The sequence below is a fragment of the Vulpes vulpes genome, chromosome 10 (genome assembly GCF_048418805.1).
Source record: "Vulpes vulpes isolate BD-2025 chromosome 10, VulVul3, whole genome shotgun sequence".
Classification (NCBI taxonomy): Eukaryota; Metazoa; Chordata; class Mammalia; order Carnivora; family Canidae; genus Vulpes; species Vulpes vulpes.
In genome coordinates, this window is record NC_132789.1 from 19,870,153 (window position 1) to 19,894,713 (window position 24,561).

General features: G+C 41.6%; 1 protein-coding gene across 1 annotated transcript; it reads left to right on the forward strand.

Moving 5' to 3' along the window:
* The first annotated feature begins 141 nt into the window (after window positions 1–141).
* Window positions 142–22,668, forward strand: LOC140594088 (piwi-like protein 1). The gene is made up of 19 exons (XM_072722458.1): window positions 142–177; window positions 764–923; window positions 1,518–1,732; window positions 2,492–2,610; window positions 3,240–3,320; window positions 3,630–3,827; window positions 5,888–5,999; window positions 9,044–9,164; window positions 9,377–9,494; window positions 9,871–9,985; window positions 10,460–10,647; window positions 11,804–11,876; window positions 13,990–14,190; window positions 14,330–14,433; window positions 17,082–17,152; window positions 17,551–17,707; window positions 18,365–18,490; window positions 19,571–19,718; window positions 19,870–22,668. The coding sequence occupies exons 1-19, from the start codon at window positions 142–144 to the stop codon at window positions 19,984–19,986; spliced, it is 2,460 nt and encodes an 819-aa protein (XP_072578559.1). The 3' UTR covers window positions 19,987–22,668.
* Window positions 22,669–24,561: the final 1,893 nt, after the last annotated feature.

Below are 24,561 nucleotides of genomic sequence, written 5' to 3' on the forward strand. Positions count from 1 at the left end.
CTTTCTCCCTTTTCCCCTTTCCCTTTCTCCCTTTCCCTTTCCCCCTTCCTGTCTTGTCTTGTTAGAAGCCAAAACTTTTCTCTCTGTAGAGTTCCGGCTGTTCTCTCTTTAAATCTCAGGTCACATTCGTAGGTGTTCAGGATGGTTTGGAAGTTCTGTAGGGAAGTTGGGGACCTGGTGAGGTGAGGACCCTACTCCTCCATCTTCATAAATCCCCTCTTTCAGGGTATTTGAAAGACTGCTTTGTCTTGTCCTCCAAATGGTGCCTCGTAAAGTCTGTACGCATATTTCAATGTAATTAAAAAATAGAGCCTTTTCCAGTAGCTGTTAAAAAGAACATCTCAGTTATTTTGTATCAAAGGCAATTTCATGCACTTTTTTTTTTATAAACTGCTTATTCAGTCAGCATTTTCCAGTGCTCCTGAGAGGGCAGTGAGGTGCCAAGTGATTGGCCTATAAAGCTGCTGGCTAAGGACAAAGTTTCTGCTTGCACTCCGGACAAGTGTCTGGCGCAAAAGCAGATTCCATGGGGATGGATGTGGGGCTGGCCAGGCCGGCCACTGATGTGGGGTGGGCTCTTGTTCAGAGGGGTTTCCAGGTCCCATTCCCCCTTTCTGGTGACCAATGACTGAAATACCCTTTGGATTGTTGGACAGTCCTAACTTTCCTAACTCCAGCGACCTCAACTTAGTTTTACTTAATAGCTGGTGTTTAATATTGTCCTTTGTGGTTTTATGTTTCCTCCCTTTTTTTATTGTATAAGACTCATGGCTTTCACATCCGTTTCCATGTAGAGGAACTCCAGCTGGCGACTAGACTGCGGGCAACCTCACTGAAGGAGAGAAAGCATTTTGGGGGCATTTTTCGAGACCATGTGGTGGATACCCGACAGTACTTGGAACATGTTAGAGAGTCCACGACAGGTATGCTGGCCATTAACGACCCAGCCTGAGGGAATTGTTCACGTGAAACCTGTGCATGTTTGTGTTTAAGAGTGTGTGTAAAACTTCATCCCATCACTGTGAGTGGAGGTAACCTCCCAATCTGCTTACGTTGTTGTAATGGCACCTGATTTTGCAGAAACAGAGACTATTAGAGAGTCCTAGATGGACTCTCCATTTTTCTCTTCCTTTTATAGCCACTAAGACAGAATGACCCAGCTCTTTGAATGCACTGAGACTTTAGATAAAAGAAACCTAAGCATAATTACAACATTTACATTATTCTGGCTCCCCACCCACTCCCCCTGTTGGAAGCCTTGTGTTAGAGATCTTTCTTCTGATCTCTTGTTAAATATTTTAATCTTCTATTTTAACTCTCTAAATGTCTGCTTGAGTGAGGACTCCTCTAAATGGATGATACATACTCTGGACATCAGCTGTATGTAAATGTTTATGTGTTTGGTGGTTAATATCCTTGTTTGGCCTAACTTTGGCTTTCAGTATTGGGATGTCCACATTATTTAGGTACAGTCAGTCTGCTTGTTTCATTATTGACACGTGAATTCATTTTTGCAGGCACGCTGGGTAGACCTGTAAAGCTATTCACAAACCATTTCCGAGTGACGTCCCGCCCCCAGCAGGTCACATATAAGTACAACATTGACTACATGCCAGACATCGAGGATGGAAAAGTTCGTTCAGAATTGCTTTTGCAGCATAAAGCATTTATTGGAGAGTGCCATATATTTGATGGGAGCTCTTTATTATTACCTCACAAGCTACTGTTGCCGGTTAAGTACTGTTATTGGATGTTTTCTTTTTAAATTTTATTTACTTGATAGAGCAAGAGAGAATGAGCAAGAGGGCGGAGGAACAGGGAGAAGCAGTCTCCCCACTGAGCAGGGAGCACAACTCGGGGCTCAATCCCAGGACCTGGGATCACTACCTGAGCCAAAGGCAGATGCTTAACAAATTGAACCACCCAGTCACCCTAGACATTTTCTTGACCTTTGTTCTCTTCCTCTCACATCTTCACTGTTTTAAAGCAAATACCATTTTTGTACAACGATTTGAGGAGACCTGAAGATCTCTTGCCCATGGGATTTGTAACACCCACGTGCCATGTGTGCTTATCACTGATGTTCCCTCCTGCCTCATGTCAGTGCTTTTTTTTATGTCAGTGCTTAAAATGAATCTGAGAGCAAAATATATACATGTTTTTACATTTTCAAAGGCAAATATGGGTCAAGTGCTGATGAAGTATTGAATAGTTTTTATCTTTCAGCAAAAACATTAGAAGGACTTAATATTTTTTCAATAAACATCTATTTACCAAATGGATAATCTACAGGAGCTCATTTAAGTTAAAAAAAAGTAGTTGTAAATGTTTAATTCTGACTCCTCACTTTAGCCTTATAAGTCTTGTATTGTCCCTGCATGTGTCACACTGGTGTGTTTTATACCCAGGTGACCTATTGATTTGTGGTTCAATAATGAGCTTATTGTCTTCGGAAGGACTGCTAGACCCTCTTGTTTTTTCTTTATCTCAGAAAACGGAATTGGTCAGCCTACTGAAAAACCAGGTTGTGAAGCTGACCATTGAATTCATCAGCGAACTCTCACCCAACTCACCAGACTGCTTACGCTATTACAACATTCTCTTTAGAAGGTGTGTTTATAAGCTTTAGTTTCCTTGAGATATGACTGTGTTCATGTGTCAGTGGCATTGAACATAGACATTTGCTCCTAGAATTTCATGTTCTTGACACCTCCTCATCCTGAGAGGGCAACGGATCTTGGGGATGAAATGGGACTTGACCCTCACCTAGACATGCTTAAGTTCTGTGGCCTATCCTCAGTATTCTCCCTGCCTACCCCCATATCCTGTGCCTGGACCTGCCTGGAAGGAGGAGCATACATCGAGTATGCATGCCTATGCATATTTCTCCCTAGAGCAAATGCACTGGTTTTTTATTTTGTAGTAACAGTGGTGGACAAATATCCCAAATTGGAGGCACGTCATCTGCAAAAGATGTTTTGGTTCATTTCTGGGAATGGAGGATATCCTAATGGTCTTTCCATGACAGTTTGTTGTATATAAGGGAAAGGAGGGGAAAACAGAGGATAAATGGACCTTAATATCTACCTCACAATATAATTTACTTGTACCAGGTACATCTGTTTATTATGTGTAATACAAAGTTGCTGGCAGATTTTTCCCCCTAATGTATCCTCATGTGTATTACCAAATGCTTAATATTCATACTATTTCAACAAAACTTATTCTTCAATTTTTAGAATTTTGAAGCAGATGAATTTGAAGCAAGTTGGTCGCAACTATTATAACAAGCAAGAGGCCACTGAGTTCTTCGATCACAAGTTGGTATAAAATAGTTTCATGTAATGTTTGTAATGTATACATCTAAATCCCATAGATTCTCACATGCATACATATGTAGGTATATATGTGTAAGCCTGTGGTTGATGATAAAATGGTTTAACAAAAATTAGGTATAACTAGCACAGCAGGTAAATCTCTATTGGAAAGGTCCTTCAAAAGACCATTTCTTATTAAAAATAAGAGATGAAACGGCTTGACTCTCAAGTGCCTTTTTAGGGCCCTGTGACACTTGCTCTATACTCAGAGCTTGGAGTTTGATAATCCCATCTAACGTGTTCTATTTGCAGGCTGGTCATCTGGCCTGGATACGTTACTTCTATTTTTGAGTATGAAACCAGCATTACCCTCTGTGCTGATGTGAACCATAAACTGCTCCGAATGCAAACAGCTTATGATTTAATAACAGGTCTTCGTGATCCACAAACCAGAAAGGAAGATGTTGAGCAAGTTTCTAAAGAATTAATCGGGTCAATTGTTTTTACACTGTAAGTCTGCTTAAAAAAAAAAAAAAAACAACAAACCTATCCCATTACTTTGATCACCACCCCCACCCCGAGAAGATGTTCCCATAGTTCTCAAACCACTCAGTAGTTAAAGTTCAGAAGCTGACCTGGCATGGCAATGGCCAAGTCAGTCCATGCTTTTCTCATCTAGGTCTATTGCATGAGAGAGGGATACGTGTCATTTGTAGACTTCGCTGTTCTTAATTCCTAATGCTGATCCAGTCATCTTGTGGAACCCTGTCCTGCACATAACAGAATATATTCCTTCCAAATTTCTTTTGCTTTGTGTCTAACTAGTTAAAAAAAAATCAGGGCTTAATTAGATAGAACCTATGGGCAAATTTCCACTTGAAGTTAGTTTTTTCCTCTCCCTTTAAACCAGACACTTTGAGTGTGGATTGAAAGTTGTTTAGCAACATCATCTTAAGAGTAAAGTTGAGGACTTTTGCTCCCTAATTTCAAAACATATAAAGCTAGTAATCAAGACAGTGGCAAAAGGACAGATGAAAAGATTGATGGAATAGAATTGAGTCCCAAAGTCAGTTTATAGTCAGTTTCTTTTTTTCAACAAGAGTGTCAAGACAGTTTAGAGAAGGAATACTCTTTCAGCAAATATTGCTGTGACCACTGGGTATCCACCTGGCCCTTCCTGACACAATATACAAAATTAACTCCAATTTCACTCCAAGATAAACTCAAAATAGACCTCAATGTAAGTGTTAAAAGTTTAAAAGTCTTTGAAGAAACTATAGGAGTAAATCTTCTTTAGGTGAGCAAAACCCTTATAGGACACCAACAGAGAAGGGATGACAAAAGAAAAGTATAAATTGTACTTCATCAAATTAAACACGTTTGTTCTTCAAAGTCAAAAGTGAAAAACAATGGATAGAAAGGTGATTTGCAATTGTTTTCTCTCAATCTCATAACTTGCATCTATTTAAGTAAAGAACAGGTACAAGTCAAAAGATAACTTTTAAAAAATGGGTAAAGGATCTGAATCAACATTTCTCTGAACAAAATATAAAAATGATCCATAATCACATGAAAATATACTCAATGTTATTAGCCATGAGGGAAATGCAGAGTAAAACCACAGTGAAATAGCACTTCGTACCCACTAGGATGGCTAAAATTAAGAAAGCAGATACTAGGGATCCCTGGGTGGCGCAGAGGTTTGGCGCCTGCCTTTGGCCCAGGGCGCGATCCTGGAGACCCGGGATCGAATCCCACGTCGGGCTCCCGCTGCATGGAGCCTGTTTCTCCCTCTGCCTATGTCTCTGCCTCTCTCTCTCTGTGTGACTATCATAAATAATAAATAAAAAATTTAAAAAAAAAAAAAAAAAGCAGATACTAAATGTTGGCAAGGATGTGAAAAATCTGAACCAACCCTCAAACGTTGCTGGTATAAATGTGAAATGGTATGATCTCCTTGGAAAACAGTATGGCACTTCCTCAACATGCTAAATATAGTGTGGCCATGTGATCCAGCAGTTCTATTCCTGGTTATGTACCCAAGAAAAATGAAAACTTATGGCCAATGTACCAATTTTGTAGACCTGACAGCATTATTCATAATAGCTTAAGAGTGTAAACAACTTGAATGTTCATCCGCTGAAACATATATCCCATTATAGATATGCTATGTTTTTATTTGGCAATAAGTAGGAATTAAGTACAAGTATATGCTATAGCAGGAATGAATCTCGAAAGACATTATGCTGAGTGGGAGAAGGCAGTCAGGAAGGGTCACATATCGTATGACTCAATTCCTATGCAACAGGTCAGGTAGGCAAACGTATAGGATGGACTTTAAACTAGCAGTTATCTAAGGACTGGGGAAGTTGAGTGGACATGAGGAGTGACTGCTCGTGGTTGTGGTGTTTGGGTTGTGTTGAAGAGTGTACAACTCGGTGAATATATTGAATATAATAAAGCTGATATATCCTGCAATTACCTGTAGGATTTAAAGCCTATTAATTCTTGCCTGATCCCATGCTATGAATACATTAGGAATAATACCATATATTGTGAATATTCCACAGGTATAACAACAAAACCTATAGGGTGGATGCTATTAATGGGGAGGATAATCCCAGAACCAAATTTAAGAAATCAGGTGGTGCTGAAATCACCTTTGTAGACTACTACAGGGAGGTATGCAATCTTTTATTTCAGTATGTCTAAATATTTTTTCTTATTTAATCAAATATGTCTCCTATGTATAACTGATAGTCACATGTTAGATCATAAGTCAAAATCTATATATTACAGGGTTTCTCTTGGAGGGTATTATAACTTACATGAATTTGTCCATGTATTTGGGTACCTTGTATATATGTTACATAATTAGAATGGCTCCAATAAGACCTCTTTAATGAGTCTTGGACATGGCTATGATAGTTTTAAACATGTTGATGGATTGGTGGGTTGAAAATAAAATATGGCAAAATTTCAGATATGAGGACTTCACCTATGTAGAAGTTTCAGCTCTCTAGGACTTGGTTCAAAATGAAAAAGTGAAAAATTACTATCAGAAATTATGTCACTTGTGTGCTAAATCTCATAACTCATGGATTCCTCAATCTTTTTTTTTTATTTTTTTATTTTTATTTTTTTTTAATTTATTTATGATAGAGAGAGAGAGAGAGGCAGAGACATAGGCAGAGGGAGAAGCAGGCTCCATGCACCGGGAGCCCGATGTGGGATTCGATCCCGGGTCTCCAGGATCGCGCCCTGGGCCAAAGGCAGGCGCCAAACCGCTGCGCCACCCAGGGATCCCGGATTCCTCAATCTTTATTCACAAAGAAACAAGTAAACTTCATGAACAAAGATGCACTAGGTGGTGAGGTTGGTTCTCTAGCTTTGGCAGTTAAGAGAGAATTCAAGGAGTTAGAGATATTTATAGCAAACGGAAAGAACTTAGAAAAGTATAAGCTGGGGTTTTTTTTTCTCTAAATTTTATTAGGAATCCAAAACCTAGCTACTTGGAAGCACTGAGAGTACACAGCCATTCAAGGGTATGGTGCTATTATGGCATCATCCCCACTTGTGCTCCACGCTTAGTACTTACTTGTTTAACCTGAAAGCATGTAATGAGTGCTCATTATACAACTTGGGTATACATTGGTAAGACTACTGAGTTCTCTGTTCTTAAGGAACTTGCATCCTTGTAGCAGGAAGAGAGATGGCAGACAAGAAGAAAGCATGTATTGGGGGAAATCTATGCAGATAATCAAGAGGTGTTATGGAGAATGTCTGGTGGCTTAGACTGCTGGTCATAGAAAGCTCTGAGTAGCTGGCATGTGACTGTCAGAAAGGAGCAAGCTGTGTGCAGATTGGTGAGAAGAATTGTCTCTTACACCACTTTCAGGATGGGCATGATGTATCCAGATCCCAAACAAGGCTAGAGTGTCCTGTCAAGAAATAAACCCAGTTGTGGGTGGGACGTGTACAGGGTTGCAGGATATGACGTCAGAGGAGGACGTGGGAGCCACACTGTATAAAGTTCTATCCACCTACACACATTGGATTTTACCGTTAAGTGAGACTATACAGATAGATGAAATGGGGCACTTTATTTTACAGATGTGGGTCTAATGTACAGGGAATGTATGGGTACAGGGAATATGCGGGTAAAAAGGGAGGCAGGGACACCAGTAGGGAGGTGCTTAAGTCCATTTAGATCAGTGATAATGGTAACCTGGATTAGAAAGGGAATGGATGGGGCAGACAAGAGGACTTTTGATGGCTCAAATGTAGTGAGTAATGGTAAGAGGAGTCTCTGGCTTTATCTGAGGAAGTGAGTGGAGGCTGGCATCACTTATTGCAATGGGAGATTCTGTGTGAGGAGCTGGCTTGGGGATTGTTGGGTTGACATAGCCTATGATGGAGTTGCAGACAGGGATATCAGGCTGATATTTGCTTGCTCATTCTCCAGATTTTACTTCAAAAGTCATTGGTTTAGGTGACCTTTGAAATGACTTGAGTAGTCTTGGGATGTCCTGGTGGGAACTCAGTATAATAACAGATGGCAATCTAGTTGTGTTGTCATGAGATCTAGAAAAATCCTGAAATCCATAGATGAGCCCTTAAAAGGAAAGCACAATCCTGGCTTGCAGAAAAGCTTTCATAGTAATGCAAAGTGGGACAAGGAAATTCCTGTGGAGATGCAGAAGTTGGTGTTGTAGGAGATCCGTCTGGGATATCACAGGACAGCCATGAGAATTAATAGTGTGTTTCTCAAAGTTCTCGACAGAACAGCTTGTACAAAGGCTGTGCTAGTCTCAGTGGTGGGAGTGGTGATTGAGGCCCTAAAATGATGCCATGATTCCGCACACATGTATATACATATACTTGCACAAGCTCCTGCCTTAAGACTCTAGAAGCAGGGGAACGGAGGTGAATCCCAGCTGCCTTTCAAATAACTACAGAGAATTAAAAGTAGTAGTTCAGCTCCAGAGGTAAAGCACCATGAACACTGGATTTGAAGTCTTCTTGTCTCTGGAACTCCTTTGACATTCTCAAGATACTTAACCAATCCCACCAGAATTCATGTGGCTAACTGGTGACTGATGAGGATCTCACTGGTCAGCATGGAAGGATCTATGACAGACCATCACTTTATGTGGGAGAGGAAAGGCACTTTATTGTACAGGAATTGCAGCCTAGGGATAGGAGCTTCTGGATAGATGTCTTGGCAAATGCCTTTTCCTGGCGGAAAAGTTTCGATGATGCAGGAGGCATGTTTGGAATAGCTGTAGTATTGCAGCTGCAAGGAGTGACCAGGTTTGTCGTCCCCCATTAATGTGGGAATCCTCTTCAAAGTTCTTAATTACATCCTTAATTTTTTAAGGCAGTACTATAGTGAGAAATATGTAATTCAAGGCTTGGTCCTGCATTTACCTATAGCAAGTCAAAGAAGGCTGGTACAGTGACCCCAACACAATGTTTATGAGAGTCTTGTTCTCCTGGGCCATGTGTGCTTACAAGGAAAAAAGAGGTCATCCCTGGGACATCTAAATTAAGAGACTATTAAGAGTATCTTTAACGTGTTCTTAAACTTGGGGAAATAGTCTTCCTAGCACACCCCTGGGCCTCTGTTGGTGATCCAGACTTTTTTGTACCTATTTAGGTGACTTGACTAGGCTTTGCTGACAGTCACACCAGTGTTCTTTCTCACCTCTTTTGAGCAGCAGTAGAATACAGAGGTTACTGACCTAACTCAGCCACTGTTGATCAGCAAAGGCAAATGGAAAAAGAGCCAACAGGACACACCCCATAAGCCTATAATGCTGGTTCCTGAGCTATGCTACCTGACAGGTACTTCAGATTTATGCAGTCCTCATAGAAGACCACCCCTTTCAAGCCCCAGATGTTATGATGTAGAAGTACATGCTTTTCACAGTACTCCATAATGACCCAGAGCTGTGTTCTCTCCATTGGCTCTTCCTCTTCCAGATAAAATCATCAAGGCTTCTTCACATACATATTTATTCTTGCTTGTTTAGCTATATCTTCTTAACTTTTTAAAGGTCTATCAGATAAAATGCGAAAAGACTACAGGGTGATGAGAGACTTGGCTCTTCATATGAGGTTGGATCCAGAAAGAAGGCAGCACGAATTACGGAAACTGATGAATACTATACAAACGTAAGTCCTATTCTTCTCTCTGTGTCTTTGTGTGTGTGTCCTGAAGATGAGACCCGTGCAGAACTCTTGATATCTCAGATTCTCCAACTAAAAAACAACAGGTTGGAAGAAAACGACCTCTTGTGGGAACAACTCTATTTGTTCCATTGATGCAAAGTTAGAGGAGGTCTGGAGGGGAAGAACAAAATAGAAAGACCCTAAGCACAAATGTGAGAGTAAGGACATGATTTCAGAGTACTAGAAACCCTCTCTCTGCAACATGTCAATACAGAAGACAAACAACAAGGCATCTTAGATTAACTAGAATTTTGCAAATGGATCATCATTTTTGCTTATTTCCTTTGGTTCTATTCTGTGGAAATATTTTAACTTTCAGAAATAGGGAGGTACAACGGGAACTTCAACTCTGGGATTTGAAATTTGATACCAACTTCGTGTCCTTCTCGGGAAGGATCTTGAAAGAAGTAAGAATTTTTCAAGGAAGAAGAGCGGTAAGACAGCTTCAAAATGGTCATGTTCTAGTTACTCTTGCAGTCATTTGGGGCCAAATGAATAATAATGCAGAGGACCTAAGTCAGGTCAGTAACTCACTGCTCTCTCTTCTTGGGCTGTTTGTCCTTTCTCTAGGGGAGAGCGAGCAGGTGTTCAGTTAGAAAGCATGTAACATCCTTGGCATATAGTAAACTCTATAGTTTACCATGTTTGGAGTTGTGGACATCTCTCGTGGCAAAACAATCTGCCAAGTATATCCTTAAGAGTCAAATAGCTAGAATCCAAACAATCCAGAGTAACCCATGATAGAATCCCAGTATTACTTACCACTATCTTAAGGGAAGAGTATGTAATTCAGTTATGACCAAAGTTTAAAATTGTAACGTTTCAGTAGGAAGTAGCAAGAATTTGCAATAGAAAGGCTCTTTGTCGGTATTTCTTTAAAAATTGAAGTCTTATACTATGTCTTCCAGTTTGACTCCCATCCACAGTTTGCAGATTGGTCGAGAGAGACCAGAAGTGGACCCTTACTCAATGTGAAGTCACTAGATCATTGGCTAATACTCTATCCTACGAGAAATTATGGAGCGGCCTCATCCTTAGTACAGAGTCTACGGAAAGTCACACCCACCATGGGCATAGCTATGAGAGAGGCAAAAATGTAAGTAGAGCTGAAATTAAGATCTATAACAACCGATCTTCAAATCGGAGGTAAAGTGGAGTCAGATTATATTAAATTATAGGAATTGGTCACTGTATTAAAACCCTGGAGGTTTGTAAACAAAAAAGCCTAATCTATTCCAATTAACTGTAAAATAGGCTTTGGGGATATATAGTTTGTGGCTATTGGGATACATGCTGAGGAAGCCAAACATTGAACTTATTTTTGTTTTAAGAACAAACTTATCAGGGTACTTGGGTGGCTCAGTCAGTTAAGCATCTGACTCTTGGTTTTGGCTCAGATCCAGCTGGGTGCTCAGTGGAGAGTATGCTTAAGATTCACTCTCTGCCCCTCCCCTTATGTGTGCATTTTACCCCTACGCAAATAAGCTCAGGAGTTATGGAAACTGTCTGATGTACAGGCAGCAGGGCAAGATTTCTAACACGTGCTCAGACCTCCAACAGGACATGGGGTCATAAGAAAGAGCAATTACTGTTTGGTTGCTTTCTAACTATAATGGAAGATCCACGAAGTATTATTTCTAACATGATGATGCTTCTAGGAAGATTTTTTGGGGATAATCCTCAATCAGACTAGGGAAATTCCTTTCTCATTTTAAAAATTTCTTTTCACATGAATGAATGTGGAATTCTATCAAATGCATTTTGTACTTTTTTTTTTTTTTACATTTAATCTGCAATTATTTTTCCTATAATTCACCACACTAACTGTTTCTTTTTCTGAAGATTGCATTTCAGGCTTACTGTCACCCTAGGCCCATGGTATTCTACTTTTTTTTTTTATGATTTTTAATTTACTTATCTGATAGAGAATGAGAGTTATCACAGGAGGAGAGAAAGAGAAAGAGGCACTGAGCAGGGAGCCTGATATTCTAATATCATTGCTACTTTCAAGTTATTCTTTGGTTTTTGAACGTATATGATTTAATGATTTTACTCTGTCAATGGGACACCTGAGTGGCTCAGCGGTTTAGCTCTCGCTCAAATAAGTAAATCTTTCATGACCATTAGTTAAAAGTAGTTTTTTTTTTTTTTTTAACATTGTACCTTGTTTTTATGTGGTGCTCCATTGGCTGCATAAAACGTTTGTTACATACTTAACTTTTGAATACAGATGATATATACTTATTTTCTAGGCTTGAAGTAAGTGATACAGTCCAGTCCTATACAACCGTCTTAGAAAATCATGTTTCCTCCAAAACACAGATGGTAAGTTTCTATTTGATAGCACTTACTTTTTTTTTTTAAGATTTTATTTATTTATTCATACAGATGCAGATAGAGAGAGGCAGAGACACAGGCAGAGGGAGAAGCAGGCTCCATGCAGAGAGCACGACGTGGGACTCGATCCAGGGTCTCCAGGATCACACCCTGGGCTGCAGGCGGTGCTAAACCGTTACACCACCGGGGCTGCCCCCACCCTTTTTTTTTTTTTTTACAAAGATTTTATTTATTCATGAAAGAGACAGGAGAGACAGAAGCAGGCTCCATGCAGGGAGCCCGATGTAGGACTCCAGGATCATGCCCTGGGCCAAAGGCAGGTGCTAAACCGCTGAGCCACTCAGGTGTCCCATTGACAGCAGCTTCCTGTCTTACCTTGTAGTGTTATAAATCTCATCTGTTAGATCTTGAGTGTCTACCACTCAAAATTAATCTCAAGTGCCCTTTCTTTGGCAGGGACTTGTCTTCAATTTCTGTCCTTTCCTGTCTCTGAGGCTGTCAGCCTGTTCATGGTCTCTGACCTTTCAGCCATGTTCACTGGAGAGTGGGCAAACACTTTGGGAGAAAGTGGCCTCAATTGCTGAGATCATCTCTCTGGGTCCCTACTTCTTTCCTGTCTTAACCTAATAACTCTTTATGACCTTGTTAGACTGCCTGAGCCCCAAACAGGCACAGTCCCTGTGTTTTCATCAGTTTGAACAGCTCTTCTTAGGAGGAGACTGGCCTATGCTATTCCAGAAGCTGAAATTGTAGGATGCATTAGCTGACCACTCTCTGAATACTCAGAAATCATCACAGAAAAAATTAGAATCTAGATTTTGCAATTGTACTTAAAAGCCTGACTTATTGAGCTATTGAAATATACATAAATACGTATATTTATATATGTGTATATATAAATAAATGGAGGTGTGTGTGTGTGTAATCTGTACCCAAAAGATTAGGTGCTTTAAGAAAAGCATATCTATAAGTTAGTTTAGCCTTCATCTTTAAGTGATCCCAACAGGCATGGAGAAATCCTAAGCCAATAATGGATTGGTGTCCTTTCAAACACACACATTGACTGCAGTCTATTACAATTAGAAATCATTAAATCATATACATTCAAAAACCAAAGAATAACTTGAAAGTAGCAATGATATTAGAATATCAGGCTCCCTGCTCAGTGCCTCTTTCTCTTTCTCTCCTCCTGTGATAACTCTCATTCTCTATCAGATAAGTAAATTAAAAATCATAAAAAAAAAAGTAGAATACCATGGGCCTAGGGTGACAGTAAGCCTGAAATGCAATCTTCAGAAAAAGAAACAGTGTGGTGAATTATAGGAAAAATAATTGCAGATTAAATGTAAAAAAAAAAAAGTACAAAATGCATTTGATAGAATTCCACATTCATTCATGTGAAATTTTTAAAATGAGAAAGGAATTTCCCTAGTCTGATTGAGGATTATCCCCAAAAAATCTTCCTAGAAGCATCATCATGTTAGAAATAATACATTGAGGATCTTCCATTATAGTTAGAAAGCAACCAAACAGTAATTGCTCTTTCTTATGACCCCATGTCCTGTTGGAGGTCTGAGCACGTGTTAGAAATCTTGCCCTGCTGCCTGTACATCAGACAGTTTCCATAACTCCTGAGCTTATTTGCTTAGGGGTAAAATGGGGATACTAGTCTTGATCTCAGTAGGTTATTGAAGAATTAACTGAGTCAAGTACAATGCTTGGCAAGTGCTCTCACATAGCACCCATCATGTAAGGGGTGACGTTCCTGATGATGGTACGTTTCAGTCTGTGCTTGTTAACCCTCTGTGTCAACTTCATGATAAACTCCTAGAAACAGAATAGCCAGGACGTAAAGACTTTGCAAGTGCAAGTGATTCATGCATATTGCCCATGCCTGGCTCCTAGGCTCTTTCCTCTTCCATATGCTCACCTTCGCCATTATTGAATGGAATGGGATTCCAGACCCTTTACCCTCCTGGGCCAGCTGTGGATTGAATGAACAGACTCTGTTCCTCCACCTAGGTAGTTTGCTTGACGTGACATCCACTTCTCCCATTACTGTGGTTTCATGTCCTCGGTAGTCTTGTTGCTTTCTTTCAAGGTCCTTTGCGTGCTGTCCAGTGAAAAGAAAGACCTGTATGATGGCATAAAACAATACCTGTGTGTCAAGTGTCCGACCCCAAGCCAGTGTGTCGTGGCACGGACCTTAGACAAACCCCAGACGCTGATGACCATTGCGACAAAGATTGCCCAGCAGATGAACTGCAAGATGGGAGGAGCCCTCTGGAAGGTGGAGACAGGAGTACGTTGGATTTCATTGCCTTCTCTTTATTTCACTTGTGTTCAGTGGAATTTAAGACTCAACCATCTTAAACGCAGTTGCTTAATTGTGCTTCTATTGTGTTCTAACTCAATGTCTTACCTTTTTTAAAAAATTTCAGTTACAGAATGCGATGTTCATTGGTATCGACTGTTTCCATGATATTGTAAATCGGCGGAAGTCAATTGCAGGCTTCGTGTCCAGCATCAATCAGGAATTGACGCAGTGAGTGGGCGTAGGCAGACATTGTGTAGATGGCAACTAGCTGTAGACCAAACAGGAGAGGTGGGCCTAACTAATGTTTGTTGACGAGGGCCATGGGCAGGGTATTCTCTTCCTCTTCTGGCAAAGTTATGCTCCAAATACATTTGATGTGGAAGGGTCTATATCATTTTTCTGTTGCTGCTTAACAGATGACGACAAACATGGCAGCTTAAGAGGACACTCCTGTGTCTGCGCGAAGGTCTGTCAGGCAGCCATCAGGTTGGCCATGTTGGCCAAGCCACATTCTCCTCTGGAGGCTTGAGGTCCTATTGCAAGTGCACATCCTTGTGGTAGAATCTTTTTTTTGTTTTGTTTTTGTTTTTGGTAGATGAAGGACAGAGGTCCCCCTTTCCTTGCTGGCTGCCAGCTACAGGCCTGTTTCAGCTCCTGGGACTTCATCCATATTCCTTCTTGAATGCCCTGCTCCCCCAGAGCACACAGTCCTTGTTCTGCTTCAAATCTCTCTTCCCCCTTCTGCTATCTTGCTTTTTCAGGGGGTTATGAAATTAGATAAGGTCCATCTGGAAAATCTTCCCTAAAGCCAACTGTGACATAGGACATAATCACAGGGGCGATACAATAGTCACAGATTCCAAGCGTTAGATTTCTGCTCACTGGGGGCTCTGATGATCAGTGAGTCTCCCCATTAACACACGGGGAAGGACTCAGGCCCCACATGGGGAAGACAGACCTAGGAATACAATCAGAAGCCTATAGGTACAGGATCTGCTCTTCACAGATCTATATGTAATGGATCTGCCGAAGAACATATGCTTCCATATCTCATGCTTCTCCCTTGCTCCAGGGATACTTTTGTTTTCTGTGCTTAGAGTAGAACCTACCTTCAAAGGAGTTTGCACATTCTTCAGTTTAGTTTCTTGAGCATTAGCATGTGTATGACCATCACCAATCACTGTTATGCTTCCTGAGGATTTACTAGCCCCCTTGGTATAATTACAGAGTATTCTTTAAGGGGGTCCATTTTTATTTTCATGAATGGCATCAATTATTCCAGTCTAGTTCCAGTTCTAGTTTAATATAATATTGGTTTGCTTTTATGGTGGGAGGGCATGTGGAAAATAATGTTTCAATCATGGAAAGAAATTAAGCTCTCATTCGGTTCATTTTTAAATTTTTAATTCTTTTAAATTGGAGTTCAATTTGCCAACATAGAACACCCAGTGCTCATCCCGCCAAGTGTCCCCTCAGTGCCCATCACCCAGTCACCCCAACCCCCACCCACCTCCCTTTCCACTACCCCTCGTTTCCCAGAGTTAGGTGTCTCTCATGTTTTGTCACCCTCACTGAGATTTTCACTCATTTTCTCTCCTTTCCCTTTATTCCCTTTCATTAATTTTTATATTTCCCAAATGATTTCATTCAGTTCATAAATAATTTTGAACCCTTGCTTTTTTTTTTTTTTTTTTTTTTTTTGCTTTTTTTTATGGTGAAAAAATTTATATTTAGATTTATAGTTGGCTGGACTCAGTTTAGATGATCCCAATTTTGTTGGCAACATCCAAAGCTCATAATCAGGAGCCAGTCGAACATATGCTTTCTTCTCTCCATCAGACCTGATCAAGGTGTTGACCTTCGCCACATCAGTGTCATAGAGCTTCTTTACAGCCTGTTTTATCTGGTGCTTATTGGCCTTGACATCCACAATGAGCACAAGTGTATTGTTGTCTTCTATTTTCTTCATGGCTGACTCAGTAGTTAAGGGGAACTTGATGGCATAGTGATCAAGCTTGTTTCTCCTGGGGGCTCTCTTTCGAGGATATTTGGGCTGCCTTTGGAGACACGGGGTCTTGGGTCATCGGAATGTAGGTGACGTGCAGATCTTTTTTTTTTTTTTTTGTGACTGCTCGCCTTTCACCACTTTCTTAGCTTTCAAAGCCTTTTCTTTGGCTTCAGCTTTGGGAGGGGCAGGGGCTTCCTTCTTCACCTTCGGCGCCATCTTCATGAAAGGGCGAACCCTTGCTTTTTGGCACAACGTTTCCGCTGCTCTGTTCTCAGCATTTGAACATACCATGATTTCATCTTGTAGACTGTAAATTCTGGGGAAAAAAAGCAGACAAATGTATTATATCATGTCAGGTCATTGCAATAGTTTGAAGCAATTAAAAAAACAGGGGATAGAAACTTGAGACCAGTATTGCTTGATCTGTTGGGAAGTGGTCAAGTAAAAATTACTGCTCCAAAGCAGGTGGTTCCCATAAAGCATGATTATGGATGAACCATTTTTTTAAGACCTCAGCTTGGAAGCAGGAATCTCCAGGAACACTGGCTATTTATTTTGGGTGTCCACCATGAGACGGCAGTAGTCCTGCACATTGAAAGTGCGTGTAATTTGTACCAATGTTAGTGAATGCTTCCATATTCCTATTTGTGTGCATTCACAATTTTAATAAATGCCTAGGGTACTGGAAGAGACCAATGCTTCGATCTCTGCAGAGGCATCAAAGAATGGATTCCTGATTGGATCTTCAGCTACTCATAGTGACTCCCCCCTCCCCGCCACCAGAGGTCCTAGATTAACTCAGGATGAAAAATAAGGGAATTTTTAAGACTCCTATCTCAAACTGACAGCTTATTTTTCTCCAAACAAGGTGGTTCTCTCAGTGCATTTTCCAGGAATCGGGGCAGGAGCTTGTGAACGGGCTTAAAACCTGCTTGGAAGGTTAGTGTCCCATCAAGATTGGTGTGCCTGACTCCATCTGGGTAGTTGTCTGCAAGTGAACACACTGTCCCCCCGGAGACGTCTGGCAATGCCTAGAGATGCGCTCCATTGTAACAGCTGGGATGGAGGTGCTACTGGCCTCCAACTAGCGGGTAGAGACCAGGCATGCTACAGAAGACAGCAACACCCATTCTGCCCCCACAAAGAATTATCTGGCTCAGAATTTCTGTAGTGGTGCTGTTGAGAAATGCTGAGCTCACGTGAAGACCAAAAGGCAGTGAACGTGTCCTGGAGGCTACAGGATTGAAAGAACATGAACCTAGAAGTTGTTACAAATAGCAGTGGCCAGTTGGTTCTGAGTTACGGCTTATTCACCCGTGTTTCTGGTTTCCTTCCAGCTGCCCTGAAGCTCTGGTGTAAACATAATCAGTTTCTACCACAAGCTATCATTGTGTATCGGGATGGAGTTGGGGATGGTCAGCTTCAAGCACTGATGGATCATGAAGTCCCACAGATTGAGTCCTCCTTAAGATCTGTGTACCCTAAAGACTCTGGGTATATAAATTGTAAAGTGCAGATTTTCTAAACTCTACATTTCAGTCTTTGAAAGGAATATCACAGTTATGATCTGTGAATTAAGAGAGAGAGCATGGCACAGAGGGCATCAGTTGCTGGATGGGGAATTCATTCTTTGACTTTCTGGTCCACACCCAAGTCAGAGGACAGAGCAGAACTAGAATGTTCCTGATTGTATCCTCCCCAGGGAACCCCTAAGAACCTGTAACTTTTTTCTAATCTCCCTGGAAGCCTTGATGTAGGAGGGCTTGTTAAGCTCAGGTACTTATTAAAATCCATAAACACAGCCTGGTGATGGTTTGTGTTTAGGCAACTTCTTTATTCTGGAGTTTTGTAGGTCCTGGGGCTGGGGAATGCCTCTCCTCTGCCTCCTCTGCTTGTCACTGGGGCCTGGTTCCCACCACAGATAGGAGCAGCCCCAACCTTGTGAGGAAGTTCTTCCCCCTAAGATATGAGTGGCTGTGAATAGAAACCTCTCTTACTGCTTAGGTCAGGCTCATGGAGCTAGGACAGTAAAGTTGGTGTGTGGGGGGACTATACCTTCCACAGATTCTTCTTAAGGAATCCTGTGTGTGTGTGGTGCTTCAATACTCTGAATGCCTCTAGGACAACAGTACATCTGTCATTACTTTTAAGGGTCAAACTAACTTTCATTGTGGTGAAGAAACGAATAAACACCAGATTTTTTGTGGAGTCTCAAGGAAGACTTCAAAACCCACTTCCAGGAACAGTTATTGATGTGGAGGTGACCAAGAGGCAATGGTAAGCCCCCCCCCCCACTTTTATTTAGAGATTCTCTTTTATTCAAATAGAAATAGAAACTTTTTAAAAAAGGTTTGCGTGGTTTGGTGGAGAATAGATTGACCTAAAGACGGTTTAAAAATTACACGAACAGATACACATGGGATTCTAGAGGTTTCTATCTTCCTTTTTCTCTTAGAATTTAAGCCTATATTGTAAACATACTGAGATTCTTCAGTTGTTAGGAGCAATGGTAGAACTTCTGGTCAAGCAGAGATTTGTCGATTGTGCAAATGAATTAATGTAGAACCCTGGATGGGAAATGAAACAGGACCCCTTCATACCAGCAGACAGGGAGCAAGGAAGGAAAGACAAGCATCGATCAATCTAGTAGAAGACAGGAAAGGGATAAAGGAAAAAGCAGGTGGGAAAGTAGGATTAACATAAAGCATAGCCTAATACACATAAGAAATCCGGTATCTAGGGAACCCTGGATGGCACAGCGGTTTAGCACCTGCCTTTGGCCCAGGGTGCGATCCTGGAGACCCGGGATCGAATCCCATGTCTGGCTCCTGGTGCATGGAGCCTGCTTCTCCCTCTGCCTATGTCTCTGCCTGTGTGTGTGTGTGTGTGTGTGTGTGTGTGTGTGTGTGTGTGTGTGACTATCATAAATAAATAAAAATTTAAAAAAAGGCCGGTATCTACAAGAACCTGGTGGATCTTGCCAATTCTATTAGGGGGTTTGAATGGGTTCCGTTGATCCTCCGGGAGGGGCATAAAACATCCATCCCTAGAACTCTGAGTTGAGTTTCCCTGTGGCCAGATCCAATGTGTCAGTTTCAAGTTTCTGCATCAAGGCGTCAGCGCAGATGCTTCTATAGAAATCTCATGAGCATTATTACATGGGTCAGTGGTTGCATTGCCCTTTATGGACTTGCTTTCCCAAATCCTCCCCCCACAGTTAAGCAGGCTTCTAAGTATAAAGGAAACTCTGTACAATGGATTTCTGTCCATTTGTCTCACATCAGATAGTAGGTTTGCAATGTTCTTTTTCTTCTGAAAATAAGCTATAGTCTATATTCATGTGTTCTGTGATTCCAGGTATGATTTCTTTATCGTGAGTCAGTCTGTGAAAGACGGTACTGTCACTCCCACTCATTATAATGTCATCCACGACACGGTTTGCTTCACCCCAGATAGGATACAGTATCTCACTTACAGACTATGCCACATGTATTATAATTTGCCGGTAAGTATTTTTATATGGATTTCCCTTTAGATCTCAAAGATTGTTCAACATTAAATCTATACTTTTTGAGCCTTCTGAATTGATATCTCTGAAACATTAAATTTAGATGGAAAGTTTAAAGAAATCCTTGTTGTTGTTCTTTCTGCTGAAGGGTGTCATTCGAGTTCCTGCTCCTTGTCACTATGCCCACAAACTGGCTTACCTTGTGGGCCAGAGTATTCATCAAGAACCACACCATTCCCTGGCAAGCCGTCTCTTTTACCTGTGACCAAGAGAAGAAAGCCTGATGACATGTTGAAAACCAGCATTTGTAAACTTTTTCTTTTTAAGCTGTACTGAAATGCCTTCCTAGATGCATAGTTATATATATATATGTATATATAAATTTTTTTTTGAGAGAGAGAATGAATAAACTGGGAGGGGCAGAGAGTGAGGGGGGATCAGATAGAATCCCAAGCAGGCTCCCACTCTTAGCTTGGAGCCCAATATGCGGCTTGATCTTATAACCCCATGATCATGACCTGAGCGGAAATCAAGAGTTGGACGCTCAACTGACTGAGCCACCCAGGTGCCCCAAGATGCATAGTTTTAAATTCTAATCATTCTTGATAGCACATGGAAATTCAGAGTGGTGTGTCACTACTACCACTGACTTAACATAACCCTTCTAGTTTCCAAGCAGGAAAATGGACCACGAAGGCTGTGTCTTTCAACTCAACCTTTGAAATGTGTTACCATGACTATGATTGACCACACTTGAACATGTGGCACTTAGAGCAAGCTACTCCACTCATCGTTGAGATTGGGCATTAGTCTCATGAACAAGTAGACTGGAAAAATGACATCTTTTTTTTTTTTTTTTTTTGAAAAATGACATCTTTATGAAACCTTCATGTTTAAAGGGACAACAATGCTCTAAAAGGCAAAATGAAATGATTTATTTGCTACCTAAAACTTTGTAGGAAAGGAATAACCTATGTATGTAGTATTGGTTATTCTTCAGGGTAGGGTGGAAATTTGCACGTTATCTTTGGTGGAGCTGTAATAAGGAGAGCCTTGCAATTTAAGAATTGGCAGTTCTTGGAACACTGAAATTTCACTTTTTCTACAAAGAAGGGAAATGTAGAGTTCTATTAGCACTTCTGTTTCATTCATTCTCTTGTGTGTGTTTCAAATGTGACGTTACTGTTAGTGCCATAATCAGAAGAGTCTTGGATAATTTGTTAAAATGCAGCTGTTAGGTTTTCTGAAAACTGATACTTCCCCCCCCCCCTCACTTTTTAAAACTATCTTTAAATAGATTCAGGAAACAAGATGTAAACCTTTGTTTTCTTACACTCCCAAATAAAATAGTATTTTGGTGACTGGCAGGGAGTAGATCAGCTTCAGGGATCCCAAAAAGGGTATGTTTATAAACAGTATAATTGTTTTGATAAGTCAGTCAATTTAGGTTTGCAATTTGAACTAGCCTTATGAGAAATAAAAACAAGTCATTTAAAAACATAATGTAATCCAGGTAACTTCTTAACTACCAGAACTGGCCTCATAATGATAAATGGAATACTGATGGATCCATAATTAAAGATAAGGCAACATGTTCTTTTCTGAATTTAACTTGTGATAATATATTCCTAGAGATATATAAAGAAATAGGAACAAATTCGGGATACCTGAGTGGCTCAGTGGTTGAGCGTCTGCCGTTGGCTTAGGGTGTAATCCCGGAGTCCTGGGAACGAGTCCCACATCGGGCTCCCTGCATGGAGCCTGCTTCTCCCTCTGCCTGTATCTCTGCCTCTCTTTGTCTCTCATAAAGAAAGAGAGAGAGAGAGAGAGAGAGAAAGAGAGAACAAATTAAAAATGGTTACTAAAACTTTCTGAAGGTTTCCCATATGTACAATATAAATCATTAACACTATACAAAAACTTCTAGATTTACAAATTTATAATGATGATGTGATTCAATGAAGGTCTTCATGTTAAAAATAATTGAATCAGGTCTTGTTATTTTAAAAACCTATTCTGGTCTTCAGTCTCCTTAATCTACAGACTAGGAAAAAAACACTGTTGGTTTTCTAAGATACATGGAAATATTTTTGTGACTAAAGCACTATCTGAATTTATTCCCCCCTTACTAGCACTTTATAAATTAGGAGAAGGTGGCTGATAGTCAACATTTCTAGGAGAGAGCCTGATCGTCCCAAAGGCTTATAAACTATATGTCTATAATGTATCATAGTGCCTAGTTTCACATTGCTTGAGTAGGTTGAGAAACTAATTTTTTTTTCAAGATTTTAATTTATTCATGAGAGAGAGACAGACAGACAGACACAGGCAGAGGGAGAAGCAGGCTCCATGCAGGGAGCCTGACGCCGGACCTGATCTCAGGTCTTCAGGATCACACCCTGGGCCGAAAGTGGCACTAAACCACTGAGCCACCTGGGCTGCCCTGTTGAACTAATTAAAGATCTTTCAGGAATGGATTTGGCCAAACTAGCAATGGATTATATAAGAAAATTGAACTTCCTGACTCTGGCAGTTGTGAATATATATATATATATATATATATATATATATATATATATATATATAAATTTATCAAACCTCCTACTGATAAGCACAGTTCAGAGACCAGGACAAAATTCCAGAAAAGGATGTTGAACAGCTTTGAAGATAGGGCGAGGCACAGAAGAACATAGCACCAATATCTAGTGTAAGGAAATCTAGAGCGATGACCCTGTTTGTTACGATCTTTACCAACTGCTGTTGGAAATAATGTTGGCTTTCATCACTGTCATGTTAACTGCAGATTCTAAGAGTCCATCATTGGGTTGACAGTCTTAATTTTTATTTTACTGAGAGTCTTTATCATGAATGGATGTTGAATTTTGCCAAATGCTTTTTCTCTCTCTGTTGAAATGATGGTGATAATTCAAGTCTAGCACTATGGCAATGCCTGTATCAGTTTTCTTTGCTGCTGTAACTGATTACCATGAACCTAGCAACTGCGGACCTCACAAATGTAATATCTTAGTTTTGCAGGTTAGAGGTCTGGCGTGGGATAAACAGGTCAGCAGTGTGTTTCTTTCTGGAGGTGCCGGGAGAGAATGCGTCTCCTTGCATTTTCCACCTTCTAGAGGCTGGCTGTATTCCTTGCCCCGTGGCCCCTTCCACCCTCAAAGCCGGCAGTGGCTGATTAATTCCCCTGTCCTTTCTAACACTGGCCCTTCTTCCCCACTTTTTCTTTTTTTCTTTAAAGATTTTATTTATTTATGAGAGAGAGAGAGAGAGAGAGAGAGAGAGAGAGAGAGAGAGAAAGGCGGAGACAGGCAGAGGGAGAAGCAGGCACCACGCAGGGAGCCCGACGTGGGACTCAATCCCGGGGCTCCGGGATCACGCCCTGAGCTGAAGGCAGACACTCAACACTGAGCCACCCGGGTGTCCCCTTCCCCACTTCTTTTAATGACCCTTGTGATGATGGTGGGAACACTTGGATAAGCCAGGATCATGTCCCTATTTTGTTAGGTGATGCGCAACCTTAGGTCCATCCGCAATTTTTCTTTTTAAGAAAGGCAGATTGCCACACGAAGTGCTTCGTTTGGACGTGTCTGGAGTCTTGGAAGAACACAGGAAGGACTACCCTGTGATCTCTTGCAGAGGGACCCTGTGATCTTGTTTGGAGGTTCTAGCGGGGGAGCACAGCTACTCCTATACCCTCTTTTTTTTTTTTTCTACTCCTGTAGCCTTGCTGAAAGAACAGTCCTCCATGGGGGAAGGTCGTCCTCTCCCACCAAGCGCACAGCTTCCCTAGGGATGCATATGGAGCAGTGCGGCTGGAAGGGGGCACCTGCCTAGCCAGCCAGATCAGGGGAATCATCAACCCTGGATCAATGGGTGACAGAGGTCCCAGCCAGATTGCCCTCACAGCCCAATCTGCAACTTTATTTATTTTTTTAGAAAGATTTTGACACAAAGAGAACACAAGTAGGCAGAGGAAGAATCAGGCTTCCCGCTAAGCAGGGAGCCCAATGTGGGGCTCAGTCCCAGGACCCTGGGATCATGACCTGAGCCGAAGTAAGCCTAACCAGTTGGTTAGCGACCTGGTTGGCCACTCTTGTGCCTCCCACCCCCAAATCTGCAACTTTAATTATCCTTCCTCATGTAAGGCAACATCTGGGCAGATTCTAAGGATTAGAACAGGAGCATCTTTTGGGGAAGGTGGGGAGGGGCAGAGGCATTATTCTGCCTCTCAGACCTTGCCCAGGAGTGTCAGGGTGCAAGGACCTACATATTTGAATGTAGGAACCCCTCCCTCCATAGGGATCTAGGGAGAGAAGAGAGACTTGGGGGAGCCCCCTGCTGGAGGCTCAGAGGACGGAATCCTTAAGTGCCTGCACTGGGTCCAGAGCTCCTTCCCCCCTTGTCCCCTTCACTCTGCACTGGTGACAGCTGAGCTGCCCCAGGTGGAAGATTTGTGGGAGACCCCTCAGCTCTGCTCCACTCCCTCACTCACCCAGGTGTCTGTTCCAGCCGTTCCTTCCCCTGCTGGGGTCTGTGGCCCAGGCAAGGGCTGACTCAGCTACCCCCAGTGTCCAAGAGCCCAGGACAGATGGCCACCATCGCTGGCACTGGAAACAGCAACGGCATGGGCAATCAGGGAGCACCTTGGCTGCAGCCACCCCCCGGGGCAGTGTTCCCAAATTGCTGATCCACAGAATTGCAACGGACTCCTAGGGATCTCAGAATGATTCTTGGGTTCCAGGTCATGCAGCCTGGGCTCTTTGGGTTCTAGTCTGGCAATGAGGTTGGTTGTTACCTCTCGTGTCCAGACAGCTGCTTGGTGTCT

What these genes read in the sequence shown, in the direction of transcription:
- LOC140594088 (XM_072722458.1), top strand. Translation starts at nt 142, where the DNA reads ATGGTTTGGAAGTTCTGTAGGGAAGTTGGGGACCTG. An exon ending in TGTTAGAGAGTCCACGACAG is followed by an intron (nt 924 to 1,517) that starts GTATGCTGGCCA and finishes TCATTTTTGCAG; the next exon opens with GCACGCTGGGTAGACCTGTA. An exon ending in ACTGAGTTCTTCGATCACAA is followed by an intron (nt 3,321 to 3,629) that starts GTTGGTATAAAA and finishes TTCTATTTGCAG; the next exon opens with GCTGGTCATCTGGCCTGGAT.